General features: G+C 40.4%; 1 protein-coding gene across 1 annotated transcript in view; it reads left to right on the forward strand.

The window, feature by feature from the left end:
* The first annotated feature begins 10 nt into the window (after window positions 1–10).
* Mgat4a (alpha-1,3-mannosyl-glycoprotein 4-beta-N-acetylglucosaminyltransferase A) overlaps window positions 11–21,995 on the forward strand; it is a 100,544-nt gene continuing 78,559 nt past the window's right edge. Inside the window, exons 1-2 of the mRNA XM_048810402.1 lie at window positions 11–3,438; window positions 3,547–3,876. Of these exons, the coding sequence (XP_048666359.1) occupies window positions 3,783–3,876 (94 nt within the window). The 5' untranslated portion in view covers window positions 11–3,438; window positions 3,547–3,782. The remainder of the gene's footprint in view (window positions 3,439–3,546; window positions 3,877–21,995) is intronic.

Genomic DNA, 21,995 nt, shown 5'->3' on the forward strand with positions numbered 1-21,995 from the left:
GGACTGCTCCCGCTGAGGGGACCGGGCGTGCCGCCGCGGTGGCGAATTTGCCGTGAAGTGAGGACCTGGTGGTCCGGGGTGAGAGAGCACTTCCCCCCAGTACCCCAGGCCTCGGCTCCCCGTCCGGACGGGGCCGAGCGGGACCCCGACGCTGGGGCCAGGTGACATCTGGAAGGCGAGCTCTGGTGGCTGGCCCCAGTGCCGCTCGCAGGACCCTGCTTCCCGGAGCCCTCGCGGTGCTCGCCTTCCGCACCGAGAGCCGCGGGCAGGGACCCTGTGCGTCCCCGAGGCTGCTGTGCCTTTTGCTGTCGGATGAGATCTTGATAAAAGGACGGCACAGCCCTTCTTTGGAAGAGAGAAGTCTAAATTTAGAATCAGATAATAGGTGTGGTTGATTTCTTTTGCTGAATGTTTAAAAAAAAATAGGGTGATTAACAGGTTAGTGTGAGATAGGTTTCTTTAACCCGCAAGAGTAAATGTGAAAACGCACTGGACGACGAAATTATGTAAGCTGTATTAAAGAAAAAGATCGGTCCCTTTATAAAGGGAAAACAACACGATTTTAACATAATTGTGGTGGTAAAGTTATCAAAGCTTACGTCATGGTTTTCATTGATTGTGGATATCCGGATTGTGCCTTCTGTTCTTCAGCCACCTCTGTGGGATGCTGATTAAGGAATATGCCAAACGTTCAGCAAAGTGTTCTCCCAGCCATGGAGCATGCTAAATATTTCAGTGAACACTTTAAAAGGTTTTGAATCCAGCAGTACAAGACTAACAACGTAAGATTGTTAAGTCTGTTAACCAAACAGATTTTTCATCATGAGGTCAGGAGTTGAAAGTTCCATTCATCTTTGGGAGGCTAGAGAAATGACAAGTAATTTTAGCCACTACCTTTGTGTGTGTGTGTGTGTGTGTGTGTGTGTGTGTGTGTGTGTGTGTGTGTGTGATTTAAAGATTCAAATGTGTTAAGTGAGAGAGTATTCAAGTGTTAGATTAAAATGTTTGCAGATGTGGACACTGATAAAAATGTGGGTCACCTGTGTCTGACAAGCCAGCCTGATACTGCCTGTGGTGATTTAAGAGCTTATAGCTCATTAGTTTTGCTCTCATCTGGAGATTTCATTCACTTGTGCTGCGCAGTTAAACTTCATTAGTTTAGAAATCCTAATTAAAAATGTATGACTACATTCTTGCTGAGTGAAAGTCTCTCATATTTTTCTTGTGAAATTTCAGGTCTTATTAGTAAAATTCATTATAAGTATCTTCTTCAAACCTGAGTTTGCTAATTTCTTGAATCCAGTATTTAATTTTCCTTATGTTTTTCATGTATTATGGATAGCATAGTTATAGTCGATTTTAATTTTAGAGTTTGCCTTCACACATTTGTACTGAATTTTATGCAGATTTTTTCCCTACTTAATAAAACGGTATTTTAAAATATCCTTATTCGATGATTCTGTTTCTCTGCTTCTCCACTAGTGAGTGTTTACTCTAATGACCTGTATATTTTTTAGATCTCTTACTAGAACAAAATCCTTTCTAAAGTAAAATATGGCTAAGTGCATAGCAACAGAAAGTTGCAAGCATTTTTGTGTAATGTCATACCAGGATGAGAATTCCAAGTTATATAATTCACTCCATTATCACCTCTATTTTTATAATCAGAACTCATTGTTGGGTGCTTATTGATTTCAGACAATTAGATGCTCTATGCAATTTTAAATTATAGGATTTTTTTTTTTTTGCCACAAAGATTTTGATTCTTAGCTGTTCAGTATTAAGTTATCTTGACTATAGAAAGGTCAACACATTTAGTTTAGCAGTGATAACTTTATGTGATAATGTCTTTGTGCTCAGGTAGTAAGAGGAACCAATGGAGTGGGGTTTAGTATTTTTAGAATGATGTATGGAAATAAGAGCTGCTGTCCAAAGCCGGGAAACAGGCATGCTTTGTTGGGAGTTCTGGGGTGGGGAACTAGCCAAAAGCTGCAGGAAGTGAGAAATTTATTAAAAGTTGTATGTTTAGACTTTGAATATTACTGTGAATTTTGCAACTTTTACCACAATGAATCCATATTTGTTCTAGTATATAAAACATTTTTGAGATTCACACTTACAGTTGGGTAAAATTAACATTTTGGGAAGATCGTCCAGTTTAACCTGAGACTTACAGTATCCCTGGCTCTTCTCTTTATACTGCTGTGCTACAGGTGGCTGAATTTGAGGGGCAAAGTGTTTGAACTTTGGGATCATACAAATCTAGCTTTTCTCTTTATGTTGATTTCTTTGTGTGTAAAATAGTGTTAATGATGCCCATCTTGTAGGATTTTGTAAAGGTTTAGACCACATAATTGACCCAGCACATAGGAGACATTCAGTGAGTTGTGGTTCTTTTTGTCATTATTAAGTGTACCTGTGACCTTTCTTTACTAGTGGAGATTTCTAGTGGTATTCAGTGATGAGAAGTAGCTGAGGTGGTAGTTCCTGAATTGCCTACCATGATCTTCCACTAAGAGAATTGCCCCTTGGGTTTGTTAGGCATTTTGGGGGTGCATTAACTCACTCCACTAGAGTATCATTTAGTATATTGCCAAGAGCATCTTTGTGGTCCCCTTGAGGCAACCAGGAGTCGATGCACATCTCAGATTGCCTGACACACCCCTGGGGAATGGGACCGTTTATATGTACAGAAGACTGAAGGAGTGGCTGTTTGCTTCTATATTTTAATATAGTTAACATTTATTGGGAGCCTATTATGTGCTGGGAACTATGCTTAAGTACTTGTAAGGACCTCATTTCTTTTCATTTTCTCAGCAGTTTTGTTAGATTGGTGGTGATCTCCCAAATTTCCTGAGTTAAAACAATGTGAAGTGATAGGCCCTGGCTGATAGGGTAGGGGCTTGATTGCTGTGTTTTCTAAATGCTAAGTATTGTGAATTTACCACCTAGGAATTGGATTAGTCACTGGGAAGACTGAGGTTATTTTTCGATGATGATGAACAGTAATAATAACTGTAGGCTTTTTACTATTTATGACAATATGTGAAAGACAAGTGCTTTTCTCATTTTATAGGTGAACCTTGGAGAAAGTAATGTCAGACCTGGATCTAGGACCCAGGTCTTTTGACTCTTCTATATTGTTTGTCAGTTTTCACAAATATACGTGTGTGTGTGTGTGTGTGTGTGTGTGTGTGTGTTTCTAAATATTTCTTGTTACTGTGCCATAGGAAAACTGGGGAGAGTCAAGATTGTTACTCAGGAGCCATTGTATGATCACTAGAGTCTCCTAAGCCCTGTAACTTCTTCATGTAAATAAGTAACCGGAAGTTTCTTTTCACAGACATAACCAAACCAGTGAAGAAGGAATATCATTTGAAACTTTTTCCTTGGAGGGGAAAGACCATAATTCTGGTATATGAAATGTGTAGTTGGGAGGTAGGACAGCTTAGCCCTTCCAAAAATCCATTCAGAGTGGGGTAATCAGTGAAGAAACCTGTGCTCTGCATTATTGAACAAGTTTTCTTTCTCTTCCCCCACTGATAGGGAGAAAACAGCCCAAGACAGGAGCACATGAAGACCGCGAAGAAAATTCTGAGTAGCAATTGTGAATGGTATTCTTGCTAGACACCTTCTGCCTGAGCATCTGAAATGAACCTCTTGCATTGATTGTTTTGATTGGCCTGGAGCCAGGAGTACTGGATTCAGTTGACTTCAGGCTAAAAAGAAAACAGTCTTGGTTGTCATCACAAACATACGAACCAGTGTGATGGTGAAATGAGATGAGGCTCCGAAATGGAACTGTAGCCACTGCTTTAGCATTTATCACGTCGTTCCTCACTTTATCTTGGTATACTACATGGCAAAATGGGAAAGGTAGGGAAAATGTCTGCAGATATGTGTGTGAAATGTGGGGGCTTTTTGCTTTGTAAACGGTGCGCTGATGCTCAAGTTAAATATCCTAGCAACCTGCATTTGCTTGTTCTCTGATGGCAGTTTCTTTTGACACAGAAATGCAATGTATTCTTGGACAGAGGAGACAGAATTTCTAATTCCAAAGGGATTTGTTTTGTTTTCAATGTCTTATAATTGCACTTGGAGAAACAGATACTGATCAGTGGTTTACATTACACATGACAGCCAAGTTGAATAACAAAGACTTTTGTTTGGGTATTTTGTTTTATTTTTTAGCTAATCATCATAAATGTATAATAAGCTTTCTTGTACTGGCTGTTGTGTAGAACACTTAAAAGGACACAATCAGTGCCTTTGTGAAATTTACATGCCAATTATGCTAATGATTTGGTGCTGTGTAGTTAATGATTTAAACCACAGGCCTGGACGGATTGCTGCTTAGGCAAAAGCGTTTAAGAAGCGGGTGAGGAGACATGCTGATTGGAATATTAAAAGTTTTTTATTTAGACTGTTGAACTGTGTTTTAAAGGAAAGTTGTCTGTTCACTGCTAGGAATTGTTATATTCAGGAATAATGAATTTCTACCTTTTCTTTTTTGAAGAGAGAATATTTGGAGTAAATTCCTTTCATTGGCTCCTTTCCTCATATTAATCTAAGGCTGTTGATGGCAAGAAAGATGGAGGTGTTGGGATTTATTTTATTAGTCAAGTTATAATATCATCATCACCTGGGCTATTTGAAGATGCTATTACTGACATCGTTGTATTGTCTCATGAAGAAATTGAAAAGATTGTTTCTTGACTCAGTTTTTTTTTGGTGTATGTTTGTTTCTGTACATAGATCTCTGTGTGTGCATATATACTTCTGTGGATCTATGTATAAGCAAGTATAGTATTGTTTTCCCAGTGTTTGTCTTTCTCTTATTTGGGGGGATGGACTCTTAGGGGGAAAACAAGAGAAATATTGCTGAAGGAAAGCTCTTTGTGTACAAATACAGACTTTTTAGATTTTAGTTTTTAATTGTACCAAATGAGAAGTATTAATCAGGAAGAATCTTGATTAATCAGATTATTAATCCTTGACATAAACAAAAGAAGTGACTGGCTGTTAAGGGTCTACCTCTGAATAAGAGAATTGACTGTAACAGTAGTAGGTGGGTTTTTTCTTATCAGGAAACTTATCAGTTCAGAGATAGTAATAGAGAAGCTCAACCCTTCTCCCTGTGTCTCATGTAAGACCTCTAAAGTTTTGGAATCTCCAGGCCATTTGTCTTGTTTCTTAGGTAAAGGCATTGGAAGCATTATTATTAGTTTCTTATTAAGCTGTCTGTAGCATCAAAATTAATTCAAAGAATGTAAAGGATCTGTCTCTGTAGTATTAGAGACACAGTCTGTTTTCTTTGATCATGGCTCTTTGAACAGCTCTGCATCATCTGTGCCTACTCTTCTGCTGTTTTTCTGCTCAGTGTTTTGTCCGGACTTTGAGGGATCAGCACAGGCCTCCTGTTATGGTTGGGTGAAATCCCCTGTGTTAATTTGCTGTCATTTATGTAACCACTCTTCACTGTTGAGCCCTTGGATTCTTTCTAGATAGTTCAGGCAGTCAGACAGCTTGGATTTTCCAGGGCAGGCCTGCTTTTAGACTAAGAGTTGTTATTTTTTATCATGGGCCTTTTACCTGTACCTCGCCTGTGCCTAGCACTGTATTATATGCTGTGAACATGAAAAGAAAAAAGAAATGACATGTCTTTGAACAGGGACTGGCCCAAAAGAGGCATGAAAACAAGTGTACCATCAGACAGAATTAGATAGAGGCAGTCACAGTGCCTGTCCTGTTCTAAACATTTGTATCTCATTTAATCCTCATAACAACCCTGTAAATATTTTCATGTCTTTTTTGTAGTTGGGAAAACCAAGGCAGAGTGGTTGAGGTACTTAACCAGAGTCATACATTAAGTGGTGGAGAAGTTTGAATTCAGGTAGATGATTTCAGAGCTTAGGCTCTGAGGTATTGGTCTACCACCTAGAAGAGCACAGAGGCTACTAATTCTTCAGGTGTCTCACAGAGGAGGTAGAGTGTAAATGATGAATGTGAAGGGCATGCCAGGCAGAGGAGGGGGCAGTGGACATACCAGATGCAGGCAGCTGCAGGTACATATATATTAGTAAATATATTTAGTAAATATTTGTGCATACAACTACAGGTTCTGAAGGGGGGGGTAGACCAGTTATGCTTTGGAGTCATGAGACACTATACCTGGCACATGGGATTCCTAGGCTGTCTTGAATTCAGTTGGTAATCACAGTACAGTTACTGTCCATTTTAATTTGCCACTTGGAAGAATAAGAACTGACCCATGAGATTGGCAGAGGTTGATGAGGATGTCAGGAATCCTGCTAAGGAAGCTGGGCAGGGTAGCAGTTTTACCAGGTTACATAGGATTTCTACTTAAAAATAAGGCAGAATTCTAATTTTGTGGGATGGCTAGTTTGGGAGGGTTATAGGTAGGCGTTGTGAGGGTAGGACAAGAATAATTACATGTCTCACTTGCTGGTGGTGGTAGGGATCCTAATGTACCTAATGTGCTTTGGTTGACCACAATCGAGAAACCAGGCAAAACCAATTAAGTAGTCATAGATCCCTGGACCAGGACTGGTATTATATCTGGTATATCTGACCAGTGCTTGGTGGTTAATGCACGTTTAGTAAATATTTGGTAAATGATTCATTCAGCAAAAATGTATTTAAGAAAAATCTCAACAGCTTTATTAAGACATAATTTACATATATACATTACACTCATTTAAAGTGCAAAGTTCAGTGTTTTTTGGTATGCTAACAGATGTCTACATCCATGACCACAGTCAATTTTAGAGCATTTTCATCACCTCAAAAAAGAAATCCTGTCCCCTGTATCTGTCACTGCCCTGGTTCTCATTATCTTGTCTGCCTACCCTAGGCAACCACTAATCCTCCCATCTCTGTAGATTTCCCTCTTCTGGACTTTGGTATAAATGAAATTGTATAGTGTGACTGGCTTCTTTCATGCGGCATAATGTTTTCAAGATTCACCCATCTTATGGCATGTATCAGCATCTCATTTCTTATGGATGAGCAGTGTTACCTTATATGGATACACACGGGTCTGTATGCCCAAATGTGTCTGTATATATACTATCTATATAGCTTTTTATCACTAAGACCCAATAACACAAGAAAATAAACTTGGACGAGGGAAAGATTTACTTTGGCTCATAGTTTCAGAGGTTCAGTCTATGGTCTCTTGGGCCTGTGGAGGTGTTACTATACATTATGGCAGGGGAGTGTGTGGCAGAGGTGGACTGTTAACATTATGGTGGCCAGGAAGCAAAGGTTGTTGGGGTGGGGGAGTGTCCCAAAAGTTCATTTAAGGGCTATGGTCTAATTGCCTTCATTAGACCCTACCTACTAAAGATTCTACCAAAGATTCTACCACCTCCCAGTTTGCTTTTTCTCCATCTTTATCTCTTTAGACCTTCAATATGTTGGATGATTTCCATCCATATTGGTGAGAGAGATCATCTTTTCTCAGCTTACCAATTCAAATATTAATCTCTTCTAGAAACACCCTCATAGACATATCCAGAAATGTCTTGCCAGCTATCTGGGCATCCCTTAGCCCAGTCAAGTTGACACATAAAATTGACCATCACATGGTCCTTTAGTGAATTTTTTTTTTTTAACTTCTTTTATTGTATTTTGCAACTATAGAATTTCTATTTGGTTCTTTATTAAAATTTGTCTCTTTATTGGTATTCTGTATTCAATCCAATGTTGCCATGCCTTCCTTAACTTCTTTTTTAATTTTTTAGTTGTAGTTGGACACAATACCTTTATTCCATTCGTTTATTTTTATGTGGTGCTGAGGATCGAACCCAGGGCCCCGTGCATGCTAGGCGAGCGCTCTACCGCTGAGCCACAATCCCAGCCCTTCCTTAACTTCTTTAAGCTTTCCTTGAGTTCTGGAACATACTCTGAAGTCTGCCATCTAGTTGTACTCATAGGTGGTTTCTGTTGCCTCCTTTTATCTGATGAATGAGTTATACTTTGCTGTTTCTTTGCACATCCTGTTTTATTGGCTAATGAATATTTTAGAAAAATACATTTTAGCAACTCTGGATACTGGAATTCTTCTACCCTTGGGCCTTGTTATTTGCTGACTTGTTTAGTGACTGTTGCATTATTTCATAGAAGTCTGCACCCTCCAGGGGGCATTCACAATGCTGTACAACCACTACCTTTGTCTAGTTCCTGCATGTTTTAGGCAATTGATTACTTTATGATGCTATAATGTGCTCCAGGTTTGTGTGGTAATTTCTCTACTCCAGCCTGGATGCAATCATTTCTCCAAGCAGCCTCTCTTCCCTTTGTCCCATCCTACTGTGCTATCACCACCTCCAGTCCCTCTCCGTGGACAACAAGGAAATGTATGTATGTATACACAAGTCTATCTCTGTCCCTGTCCATCTGTATATTTTTTTTTAAAAAAGCCTAAGCACGTGTTCTTAGCAGTTGCTCAGTTTTTAAGGTAATACTATACTGTTTGCACTAGCCTCGTCTTTTCCCTCTCACGCCAGTCTCTTGACATCACAAAACACCATCTTCCTATCCTGATATCATTACTAATGCCCAATACATACATAAAGTGGTTTCAGAATTGCTAACCATAACCCAAGTGAAAAGTAAATTTACTGTTTTTGTACATAGTTATTTTTATATTTTGTCTTGTAAAACATAGTCGACTGCTGTTTTCTAAAGTTACTTGGCCTACTTTTTATCTTAGTCACTTCCTCTTCTCTGGCTTATGTTATTCATTTATAATGCATGCACTTAGGCCAATTTATTACTCTTTGTATTATTTTGGGTTTCCCTAATACCTTGTTTTATTGAATTTATTTACATTTTGAATATGTAAAACATCATCTTCACTGAGTCAGAACTTGGGAGGGGGAGCATACTGAGAGGTATTCCATTTCCATTCTTCCCTCTACCAAGTTTCTGTCTTTCCCTTTCAATATTACAGTGTACTGGTTTATCCTTCCTGGATTTCTTATTGCACAGATTGAGCAGATACCTTTGCATTTCCTCATGTTGTCTTCCTTCTCATTTGAACAGTGGCATGTGGTAGGTGCTTTTATCCATTGCAGTTTTCGCTTAGTATTATGTCCTAGAAATCACTCCATATTCATTCATCAATACCTTTTTTTTAACAGTTGCATAATACTCCATGGTGTAGATGCATTGTAATTTATTCAACCACTCATCTGTTCAGGGCCACTTTGGTTTTTATTCATATTCCTTACATGTGCTTTAGTGCTTATTTATTTATTTTTAATGCTTATTCTAGGCATTGTGCTAGGCCTTGAATAATGGAAATCTAGTTTACGTTTTTTTTTTTTTTTTAATCTTTTAATGGTCACCTTAATTTCCATGGGAAATCAAGAATTTAATTTTGGAAGAAAACTGTAGTTGCCCTTTATGTTGTAAACATGAAAGTCTGGGGATAGAGTTGATTTGATTAACATTTAGATTTAAATTTATTCAGGAAAAGTAGAGTCATATCTTTTTTGCTAAAGTACATTTTGCTTGCCTGTGAAAGTTAATTTTCAGTTTTTGAAACCAAAGGATAAAAGTTAGGTCAATTTTTAAAAAGCTCTATTCTTTACTTTCCTAACAGGAAGCTAGAAAGTGGCAGCAAATTATAGTCAGTGTTCATTACTTTTAAAGTTTATTTTTCTAGATTAAAAATAGTAAATGGGGGGGCGAGGGTGTGGCTCAGTGGTAGAGTGCTTGCCTAACTAGGTGTGTGAGGCACTGGGTTTGGTCTTCAGCACCACGTAAAAACTAGTAAATAAAATAAAAGTATTGTGTCCTTCTACAACCAAAAAAGATTTAAAAAGGTAGTACATGGTCACATGCCAGGTTTTTTTTTCCCCCTCTGCAGTTGTGATGGTACCTTAGAACTTTCTAGCCCAGAGGGTGGGAAGTAGGCATGCAAATCCATTTTCTTTTCAACACATGTAGACATTTAGTGTCTTCAGGACAGTTTCAGTAAATGTTTTAGTTGCATTAAAGAAAAGTGCACAAACCGAAGTGTGCATCTCCTTGTAACAAGCTGCAGTGAGCATCCCAGCACTGCCGGAGTGCACGTTGGTACACAGTTCTTTGGACATTTTCCCTAGAAGTCTCTGGGGCAGCAACTTCTTTTTTTAGAAAAGGGTTTTCCTCATGGAGCTTCTATGCAGAAACCAAATATTAGGCTTTATTTCTTTATTGCAGCTTGTAGTTAGCCTTCCTGCCTGCCTTCTCTCCAACATTCATAAAATGCTGTGTGCCTTGCCCTGAGTGGGGGGAAGGCCAAGAAGACGAAGACAGAAAACCCACCCTGTGAAGGAGGCCACTGTACAAGAGCAGGATAGGTGACATGAATATTCAGTGCTATTGATGTCATTCCAGAGGGCTGTGATGTCTCTTAGGTTCTGATGAGAGGTTCTGTAAAGGTTTCTCATGAGAAGTGACATTTGAGTTGTTCTAAAGGCTATTAGGAATTAGAGGGAGAAAGGAATCTCTTGCTTAGGAGTTCTCCTGGGAATACCTTGTAATAATAGAGAAGGTAGATGTTGGGTTGAACCAAAGTTTATGAAGGTGACAGCAGATTGAAAAGTGGAAGAGTTTTGCCTGGTGAACTGGAGGTGTGTGACCTGATGGACCACAGAGTTTTGGCCTGGTGGTCCAGAGGCCAAAGTTCACAAAAACAGTGGGGGAGACCAGGCGAGTTAGCAGGGAACAGGGACTGGAAGCTTCTAATTCAGAGAGGATAGGAACTGGAAACTTCTCTCAGTTCTAGGAACTGTTTATTATTTGGTTGTAATAAAGGCAATGAGACCTTAAGGGCTCTGGATGAGTTTGTGGTGGAGAGTGTCTCATCATCTTATTTTTTTTTTAAATATATTTTTAGTTGTAGTTGGACACAGTATCTCTGTTTTACTTTTTAATTTTTATGTGGTGCTGAGGATCGAACCTAGGGCTTCGCACATGTTAGGTGAGCGCTTTACGGCTGAGCTACAACCCCAGCCCCTCCTCATTTTATTTATCTTAAATTTTTACTTCCTGTAAAAATTCTGTCTTTAGACTGGGTACATTATTTTTTTTTTTTTGGTTGATAACAATACACCACTTACACATGTACATGCACATGTCTTTTCTCTTTTATAGTTTAATTAAAGGTAAAATGTATTCTTTTGAACTTCAATCCTTTAGTCAGTAGACAAAACAAGTACAAATACTGCAGAACTTGTTACCATATTTGTATTTTAACTTTTTCGAAACCGTCAGTACCATGAACTTCATTCCTCATTTCTGATTTTTTCTATGATTATGGTAATTATTACTTTTATACATTTTTGGGAATTTTGAAAATCATAACAAGCTGGAAAAAAGGGCAGGTGGTCTTCTGAGAACTATTCCAGTCAGGATCAGGATGGTTGGGAGGACTGAGTGGGGCGGGGGACCTGGTTGCTTCTCATCTGAGTCTCTTGTCTGGCTGGGTTCTGTATAGTTTGGTTCTTAAATGTCCCTCAGGGCCCATGTGGTAAAAGCTTAGTCCCCAGCTGGCATTGTTGGGAAGTGGTAGAACTTTAAAGTGGTGAGATGGACCAGGAGGTCTTTGGGTCATCAGGGGTGAGCTGCAGAGGGAACTGTGGGACCCTGACCCTTCTTTCTTGCCTGCATGAGGTGGGCAGATTTGCTCCACCACCTGCTCCTGCCATAATATGGCAGCCATTCATGGATCAAAACCTAAAATTGCACCAAAGTAAACCCTTCTTCTGTGTAAGTTGATTATTTCTGGTACTTGTAATGGACATCTGGCTAGCACAGGTCTTTGTTCACAATTGAACATGTGTGTTACAAGGCCTTAGAATTCTTGTTAGACAGATTTGTTGCTTCTATGTGGTGTTTTTCCTTCAGGAATTAGGATTCCTTACTGTCCTCTCGGCCTTCCTTTGCCATGGTAGAGTGTTGCAAGCTCAAGCATTCCTTGTTAGAGTCTTCTGACTCGGACTTCACCTAGAATTTTCTTGGTCTGAGATAAGGGAGCTGGTCTGGAAGCTTGATCATTTTAGGACAGATAATTGAATGTTGTTGTTTTTTTTTTTTTTTAACTTATATTTTCCCCCTGTTTTTGTTAGGCTTCTTACTTCATCCCAAACCGAGGGATGCTCAAAATTTCCCTTTCCCTCCCATTTTTTGGTATATGCAGACTGATACAAGTTTCTCTGTGTTTTTAAGCACATATGCTTATTAGAGGACAGAAATACTCAAGTATATTGACGTATTCTTATTCAAATTAACAACAAAGCCCCATAGTCTTTGCCTTTTATTTGTATTTCAAGGTTTTTTGATATTTAAATGTTTTGGCACCATTTACAAAATAAATTTGTCCTAGTAAACAAAGTTGTTTTCTTTTTGTATCCACACTGTCACCCTGCAGCTGTGAGGGTCCTCTTAGCCTGCCTTCTTGGTGTGTTTAACATTCACTCACACTATCCAAAGCATCTGTGCTTTCTTGTACTGTTTCTGTGCTTCAGACCCATCCTTCTATTTTCCTACCAGGAAATGTGGGATTAGTCACCCCTAAGAGTCCTAGTTTCTGCCTGTAAGAATTATATTAGAGACCCAAGCTGGGCGCTCTTGAGACTTAGATGGAAACAGTGTTGCTGTAGAAAATGTCATTGGTTGGCTGTTAGCTGAACCATCATGTTGCGATGGGGATGAGGTTTCATTGATCTCTAGGACTTAGCTCTGTGTGATGGAGCCCAGCTCATTCAAGGAGTTAATTCCAGTAGGACTGGAACTCTGGAGGCAAGCTAGCAGCTGGAACTTGTTACTGAGAGGAGAAAGCTGTGTGGGATTGGAAAGGCGTCTGCCAGCTGGTTCATCTCACATGGCAGCAAACAGCCAGCCAGCCGGTACTCACCTTGTTCATCCTGGCAAGCTTCTGTGTGGAGAGCCGCTATCTCCAAGCACCCCTCATCTTTTCTTCCCCTGACATTTTGTGTGAGTTATGCAGAAAGAAAGTAAATGTTCCTGAACTGGGGCAGTCCTAGACTGGACACCCCGTGTGTGCCGTTGGTCGGCCCTTCTGTGTGTGCTTTCAGTGAGTCAGCCAAGTTAAGCTTAAGAACATGACCTTCAGGGTTTGTGGCATAAAGAGTCCCCCTTATAGTTGGCATTTATCTCCCAAATCTTTTTTTTTTTTTTTTAAATATTTATTTCTTAGTTTTCGGCGGACACAACATCTTTGTATGTGGTGCTGAGGATCGAACCTGGGCCGCACGCATGCCAGGCGAGCGGGCTACCGCTTGAGCCACATCCCCAGCCCCCCAAATCTTTTATCTGTTTCATTTCCCTCCCTTTTACTTTTAGTAAAGTTGTGCTTGTTTGCAAACAATTTTGCCCAGAAACGTAGGACCCGCGAGACTCGCCTGATCACCTGATGCTGCCGCAGCTTTTTCAGGGAAATGAACCTGCAGTTTCAAAACTGAAGCTAAGCATCCTGCTGGGTGGGAATGATGGGGGATATCATTTGATGACCACCTTTCTGTCCTGGTCACCTTCAGTCCTCTCAGCAGCTCTGGGGTGTAGGCATTAGTCTACCAGTTGCCGTGAAGATGGTCAGGCAGTTGGCCTACCGCTGAAGCACTCGACCTGTTGCTTGGAGAGTGCAGGAAATCTGGTCTGAACCAGGCGCTGTTTACTCCATGGCTCATTCTCCCGCATCAGCTCACAGAGGCTGGCATGAACTCCAGTACAGCAGAGCCAGGCTACCAAATGTGTCTCTTTAGAGAAGCTTCTGGAAACCTTCCATTGTCTGCCACCTAATGGGATTTCTTTCTATGTTTTGGTCAAAACTACTTTATTAGTTCATATTTAGTCATAGCACGCTCCCCCCCCCCCGCCAGTTTTTATAAAGAAAAAGTAATCAATTTATGTTGCTGTTTATTAAAGGCTACTCAAGTCGTGAGAAATATCAGTGTTCCTTTTAAATTGAAGAGTTTATATTGTTAGTTGCTGGTATTTTTGGAAAAGTTGTGTTAACTTGAGTGATGAAGGGGGATTTTTGTTTCATTACTAAACACAACCATTAAACTGTGTTTAGCAAAATATGTGCCAAAGTTTAGGAAGGATGTAATCTTTTTTCCCTTCCAGTGATACACAGAAAACTGGGTTTTAGGGTTTTTTTTTGGTGGGGGGACTACCCAGGATTGAACCAGGAGTGCTTGTCCACTGAGCCACATCCTTAGGCCTTTTTATATTTTAATTTTAAGACAGGGCCTTGCTAAGTTGCTGCAGCTGGCTTTGAACTTGCAGTCCTCCTGCCTCAGCCTCCCAAGCCACTGGGATTACAGGTGTGTGCCTATTATTTCGGTGCATAAACAATAAACCTGAATCTTGTGGCTTTTGAATAAAATAAAGCACATTGACTGCATCAAATTTAGAAAACCTCACTAGCCTTACATTTATTTTTATCTTGGGCTTGAAAAGGAGCCTGTTGTCAGCCGCACACTCTGCAGTAACCTCAGCACTGAGTGACTCTCAGGGGAGGGAGCTGTGGACTTGATTGATGTTTGGGTCTGTTACAGAGTTGATGAAAATAAATGTGACAGCACAGCACCGTTAGAAGTAGTTAGAGGAGTGTCTGTTCAGCTCCTTAGTTCATTTATTGACAGTTGTTTGTTTTTTTGTTAAGTTTTTTGAGTTCTTTATCTACCCTGGAGATTTGTTCTCTATCTGATGTGTGTGTGGCAAAAATTTGCTCCCCAAATGTAGGCTTTCTCTTCACCTCATTGATTGCTTCTTTTGCTGAGAAAAAGCTTTTTAGTTGAGTTCATCCCATTTATTAATTCTTAATTTTATTTCTTGCACTTTAGGAGTCTTGTTAAGGAAGTTGGGGCCTAATCTGATATGATGAAGATTTGGGTCTACTCTTTTCTCTGTTAGGCACAGAGTCTCTGGTCTAATTCCTATGTCCTTGACCCAGCTTTGAGTTGAGTTTTGTCCATGGTGAGAGATAGGGTTTAGTTTCATTTTGCTGCATATGGATATCTAGTTCTCCCAGCACTATTTGTTGAAGAGGCTATCTTTTCTCCAAAGTTTTTGGTGCCTTTGTCTAGTATGAGATAACTCCATTTATGTGGGCCTGTCTCCGTGTCTTCTATTCTGGACCATTGGTCTACATGTCTATTTTGGTGCCAATGCCATGCCATTTTTGTTTCTATAGTTTTGTATTTTAGTTTAAGGTCTGGTATTTTGATGCCTCCTGCTTCACTCTTCTTGCTAAGAATTGCTTTGGCTATTCTGGGTCTCTTATTTTTCCAAATGAATTTCATGATTGCTTTTTCTATTTCTATAAGGAATAACGATGGAATTTTAATTGGAATCACATTGAACTTTGGGTAGTATGGCTATTTTGCCAGTATTAATTTTGCCTACCCAAGAGCATGGAAGGTCTTTCCATCTTCTAAGGTCTTATTCAATTTCTTTCTCTAGTGTTCTGGAGTTTACATTTTGTTGATTCCCAAGTATTTTATTTTTTATTTTTGAGGTGAATGGGGTAGATTTCTGGAGCTAAACAGACACTTCTCAGAAGAAGATATACATTTGATCAACAAATATATGAAAAAATACTCAACATCTAGTAAATAGAGAAATGCAAATCAAAACTACTCTGATTTCATCTCATACCAGTCAGAATGGTACTCATCAAAAATGCAACAAAGCCGGGCATGGTGGTGCACACTTGTAGTCCTAGCAGCTCAGGACGAGAGGATCACAAGTTCATAGCCAGCCTCAGCAAAAGCAAGGTGCTAAGCAACTCATTGAGACCCTAACCCTAAATAAAATACAAAATAGGGCTGGGGATGTGGCTTAGTGGTTGAGTGCCCTTGAGTTCAATCCCAGTTTAAAAAAAATACAGACAACAATAAGTGTTGTTGAGGATGTGGGGGAAAAGGCACACTCATAATTGCTGGTGGGACTGCAAATTAGTGCAGACAATCTGGAAAGCAGTATGGAGATTTCTTAGAAAACTTGGAATGGAACCATGATTTGACCCAGCTATCCCACTCTTCAGTCTATAGCCAAAGGACTTAAAATCAGCGTACTATAGTAATGCAGTCACATCAATGTTTATAGCAGCTCAATTCACAATAGCTAAACTGTGGAAGTAACCTAGATGCCCTTCAATAGATGAATGGATAAAGAAGCTGTGGTATATATACAAAATGGAATATTACTCAGCATTAAAAGAGAATAAAATTATGGCATTTGCAGTTAAATGGCTGGAGTTGGAGAATATCATGCTAAGAGAAGTAAGTCAATCCCCAAAAACCAAAGGCTGAATGTTCTCTCTGATAAGTGGATCCTGATCCATAATGAGGAAAGGGGCCATGAGAAAAATGGAGGAACTTTGATTGGGCAAAGGGGAGGGAGGGGTTAGGAGGGCCATGGGGACAGGAAAGATGGTGGAACGAGATGGACATCATTACCCTAGGTACATGTACTAGGTGCAACTAGGTACTGCGCATACGGTGCAATGCTACATCATGTATAACCAGAGAAATGAAAAGTTGTGCTGCAATTGTGTACAGTGAATCAGAATGCATTCTGCTGTCTCATATACCTAATTAAAATAAATAAAATTAATGTACAAAAAAAAGTAGAGTGCTTGCCTTGCATGCATTGGGCACTGAGTTTGATCTCAGCACCACATAAATAAATAAAAAATAAAGGTATTGTGTCCATCTACAACTAAAAAATTAAAAATAAAAATAGAGAATGCAGGTGTGCAGTGTGGAACTTCTGTTACTTTGAAACCATTTTCTGAGAGTCGCACTGAGGATCAGGTGTGTCATGAAAGGTGGGGTATTTGGCCTTCTGGCAGTCAACTCACACTTTGAACTACATCCTGGAGAAGATCCAGGAGACTCCAGAGGTTGCACATGACCAGCCTTGTTCTGAAATAGTAGGATTTGGTTGCTTGTCCAAGGGTAAGGCAGGGCTGGTGTAGATGGTGTTCACTGGGATGAAATGTGTTGGGACCTTGTTTCTTTTGTAGCTTACTCTTTCATTTTAGAAAAGCCACTGTGGCTCTCTTGAGGCATTTTAAAAATTAAAATTAAAATTTTGTTGTTGATGGAACCCAGCCTTTGTGCATGTTAGGCAAGTGCTCTACTATTGAGCCATATCCATGGCTCTAAATTTTTTTTTTCTCTTATTTTACTGTTGATAACCATGGAGAAATTATAAAAACCAGGAAAAGTTCTGTAAAGCAAATATAGGAAAACAGGGCTCTTTTTTTTTTTTTTTTTTTTTTTCCCTTCTCGATGAAAGAAGGTAGATCCTGCAAATTACAGAGCTTGACATTTGGGACAGATATTCACTGGGAACTTCGTGAGCATGAATGTTTATAAAAAGAAGCAGTGATTATAAGCCGAGTCAAAACAGTGAGATTCTTAAGGGCAGAGACTATGTCCCCATCACACCTCACTTAAGAAAATTTAAGATTATTCAGAAGGTATAGTAAGTAACATAGAAATACCTGTGGTTCCATTACCCAGGTTTTTTCATATTTACTTCTAGAATTTCTCTTCATTTTTAATGAGCAAAGCACAGCAGATCTATTTAACATCCATCACCCAGTGTCCCTTTTTCTTTCCTTCCCTGGTGGAGGCGACCACATCATACCTGTGTAGGATCCCACTCCATTTTATGTGTTGCTTTATGGATATGACTGTCTAGAAATTATATGTGAATGTGTGTATATATGATTTTGTGTGTGTTAAACATTTTACACAAATAGTTTTATACTATAGGTGTGCTATGCCCCAACCCCTGCTGGAATGGAATCCAGGGCCTCATACATCCTAGGCAAGTGCATTCCATTTGAGCCACACCTCAGCCCCCTCCTTTTCAATCCCCCTCACATTGTGGTTTTGGGGAGAGATGTACCCCAGAAGTTCCCATTCTGCTATTTTCGCCAACACCGTTCAATAACCACTTTTTACATCATTTTTTCTCTAGTTGTAGAAGGAGTCTGGTTCAGATCCCACTAGACTGGGTATTGGGTAAAATTTTCATCCTTGTTTATTCAGAAGCTTGTCTTTTGTGGTTTACGTCATGGCAGAAAGGAGTGGACAAGGCTTTTTGTCTCTGTGTAAGTGGTAGATAACATTTAGAACCCTATCAGTATTTCTGTATTATTTTTTCTCATTCTAGTCAATGTCCCCGTCATCTTCATCATTTTTAAGCTTAGTTCTTTGCATCTCATAATAGGAATTTTATTGTTAATTTTCATTACATTCAGGCTAGTCTATGGTTAACGGATCTTTTTTTTTTCCTCTATAGTTATACTGATCATATAATTTTTTCCCCCCGATTTAGGGCACTTGAGAGCAAAGAGCATACTATTAAAAATTAATGCTGCAGCAGCAGTTGTAAATTGGAACTGTCCTAACCAAAGGTGTACATCGTCATTCTGATGACTCGGTGAGCCACAGTGGTAGGGAGTGATTGGCCAAGTGTAGAGGGGACAGGAAACCTGGACTTTGCTGTGGAATTGGTTCAGTCATGCTGGGAAGTGGAGTGTGCCACGTTCTAGAACCATGATTCAGAGTCCATGTGAACCTCTGTACCTGAGGGAATGCAGGATCCAGTCAGCAGTCACATGACATGGCTCTTGTTGCAATTAATGCTTTCAGCTGGGAGGGGACGATGTTTCCTGAGGTGGTGGTGAGCACTTTGCAGAGGAAGTTATCTTTTAGTGTGCTGATAAGATGTGGCAGCTTAATAAACCCTATTCTCAAGAGAAATGAGCCTCGCCCCTTCTGACCCGATTGGACCTAAGAGTCCAGGAGACTTGGTTGTTCCTCTCTGAAAACTAGGATGAAAGATAAAGTAGAAATGGGAGCTCCTCTTGTCCTCTTGTGACTTGCCTTAGGGGAGCTTCCTTCCTATTTGTCAATTGTTTCTTTGGTATGGTCCCTAGAAGCTGATATGCTAAAATGGAGAGGAGTAATTGAACAATGACTATTGGTCAGAGAATTTCAACTATTGCAATAATGGTTTAGGTCTGGAGGGAAATTTACTAATCCCAGTTATGGGATATTAGTGGTTTATTGGCCCTGTGCTCTTTGATTTGTGAGGAGCTTTTCTTCATGTTCCTTTTTCTCTTGAGCTCAGGTAATTTGTCCACTTACTAATATTTGTTGAGGTGCTGTTACACTGGAGTTGTGGTGGTAAATGTGATAAAGGACATCCTTGCTGTCTTAGAGCTGTTTACAGTGGTCCTGGAGGGGTAGGGGTAGCTTACACGGTGATAGTCGAGCAAGTAGATAGACATCTTTCAGGTTGAAATGGATAGCGACAATGAAGCTGCTTGATGAAGAGGGGGACAGGGACTGTGAAGATGCAGGTGCCATCAGACAGGGTCTTTGAGGAGAACTGAGGCCTCGCTGATGAGAAGCCAGAGAAGCAGAGTGAGGAGGGGACCCAGCAGCTGAGGAGCAGGTATCCAAGCCCTGAGGCAGGAATGAGCATGGCATGTTGAAAGAACATGAAGGAAAGTGTGGACAACCCTGGTGTGAGATGCGCAGGAAGTTTATTGGGGAAGCTGGAACCGGGGCTACGGGTCGGAGCACTTTGGCTTTAGAGCACTGGATTCCATGGTGGAAAGTCTTGGAAGTTGTGTACCAGGAACGAGCTCTGATCCAATTTACTTTTTCAGAGTGATCTCTGCTGCTAAGGAGGCAAAGTAGAAATAGGAAGTTCCTCGGGAGGGTTTTTTTCCATTGGGTTAGCCAGGTTGATGTGGGCTAGGCCTCATGGACAGATCCCACCAGAGTCTTGGGGGTAGACCTGACTGCATGTTCTGTTGGATCGGAGAGGAGGTAGCGGGATCAAGGATGGTTCTTAGGTTTTGTCTGAGATGATGGCTGGTGGCACCATTTAAGACTGGGAAAGCTTGGAGAAGAACAGGTTTTAGAGGTGGCCATCTAGAGTTCCAAGATGAATCGAGATGTGAATTTTGGTATAAGTGGCATGTAGATGGAATCCAAAGCCTGGGGGTGGAGGCTTTGGCAGATCAAGTGGAGGGGAGGTAGTGAGGTAGGAAGAACGTTAGGAAACCCATGCTGAAGAAGTGATAGAGGCAAGTGTTCTTTTTGGTATTTCCATGTTTCTAAATTATATTCATAAAGTGCTGCTGCGTTATTGTTTTCAATTTGAGACAGCATGAGTGAACTTCCTATCGCAGATAAGAATGTGCTTTTTGTTCTCTTCATATTTCTTGTTGATGTTATTGTGAATGAATGAAGTTATCTTTCTTTTGAGCCCAGTATGGTGCTCTCACCTTTCCCTTATTTCCAGTGTTTTATATTCTTGGTGTTAATGGCTGTCTCTTCCTTCCTTTGAATGGTTATGGGTCTTCCCCCTCCCCCCCAGTGGATTCTTCAGATATGTCACCTATCAGTTCTTTCCAATGCCCTAGTGTACCAGATAACATCAGGTTTGTTTTCTTGCCAATGTTTCCTCCTGAAGTTCTGTCCTTGGGCCTGCACTGGAGGTGTTCTTGGCCTCTGGGACCACCCTTCACACTTCCGTGTGTGTGTGTGTGTGTGTGTGTGTGTGAGAGAGAGAGAGAGAGAGAGAGAGAGAGAATGAATAAATAAATAAATTCTTTTACACTCTTAAATTCACACTTGGTTGATGGTTGGGTAAAGAATTTTAGGCTGAATGTGTTTCCTCTGAAATTTTCAGACGTGCCTTCCCTGTGTTCTGGCAGCTCTTGTCTTCTAATGGCTATCGAGATGAGTCCTGTATTCTTTGTATATGACCTCTTCCTGCGCTTGATGAACTTTTGTTCCGTTTTGCAGTGCTGGCAATTGAACCCAGGCTTTCTGCGTTCTAGGCAAGTGCTCTACCACTGAGCTACATCCCCAGCTTTAGAAACTGTAAAAAAATTAATTTATATCCTTTTCTTTTGTCTTTTTTGTATTGACTAGAAACTCTAGTACATAATGTTGAATAGAAGTGACAAGAGTGGACATCCTTGCCTTGTTTCCATTAAATTCGATGTGAATTTTAGATTTGTTTTAAAAATATAGATACCCTTTATCATGTTGAGGAATTTGCCAGCATGGAACTAGGAAGTTCCTAGTTTGTCACGAATAAGTGTTGGATTACGTCAAATGCCTTTAGTGCATCTTTTTAAAGTTTCATGTGGGTTTTATCTAGTTAGGCAAAAAGCCTGTGTTTATCTCTGTGGAAAGATTTTCATAAAGGATTAACTTTTGGTTTTATCATTAACAAAAATCCATAGATTAAGTGGGGGAAAACTAATGCCATGAAATATCTGTGTATTTAAGTCTTTCTTCCAGCAGAGTTTTGATGTTTTCTGTACTTATTTGTTAGACTTATACCTTTTTTGTGCTAGTGTTAAGTGATACTCTGTTTTTAGCTTGAGATGCCAATTGTTCTTTGTTGGTATAATAGAAAGTTGTTGAGAGCCACAGCCGAAGGGGCCCCAGCAAACTTCCAGCTGCCGGCTGATGATTGGCTCACAGCGGCCCCAGCAACATCTAGCTGATTGGCTCCTCTGCGGTGATGCTCATTGGGCTGTTTCCCTGCCCTTTCAGACCACGGAGCTGCTCATTGGGGGACTTTTTTGGCTCCGCCCATGTGACCCAGCCAATCGGCCTCAAGAGCAGGAGGATTGGGGGAGGTGGAGAGAAGCTTGTGTGGGGAGAGAGAGGCTTGTGGAAAGCCGGTGGTGGCAGTTGAGGCTCTGAGGGTTTTTCCTGAGAGGCTGTTTTGTTTGGCGTGTGTGGTTCTAAAAATAAAGTTAGTTTCTTTTGACAAGTGGTTCCTGATTGTGCCCAGCCAGACTGCGGCATTTGGTGGGCCGCACGGGGAGCGACTGAGGGTAAGTGAAACTGCTCGCCCCTGAGGGCAGGGCAAGAGGATGGGTAGCCATTTTAAGATTC

This window comes from Marmota marmota, unplaced genomic scaffold (genome assembly GCF_001458135.2).
Source record: "Marmota marmota marmota unplaced genomic scaffold, marMar, whole genome shotgun sequence".
NCBI lineage: Eukaryota > Metazoa > Chordata > Mammalia > Rodentia > Sciuridae > Marmota > Marmota marmota.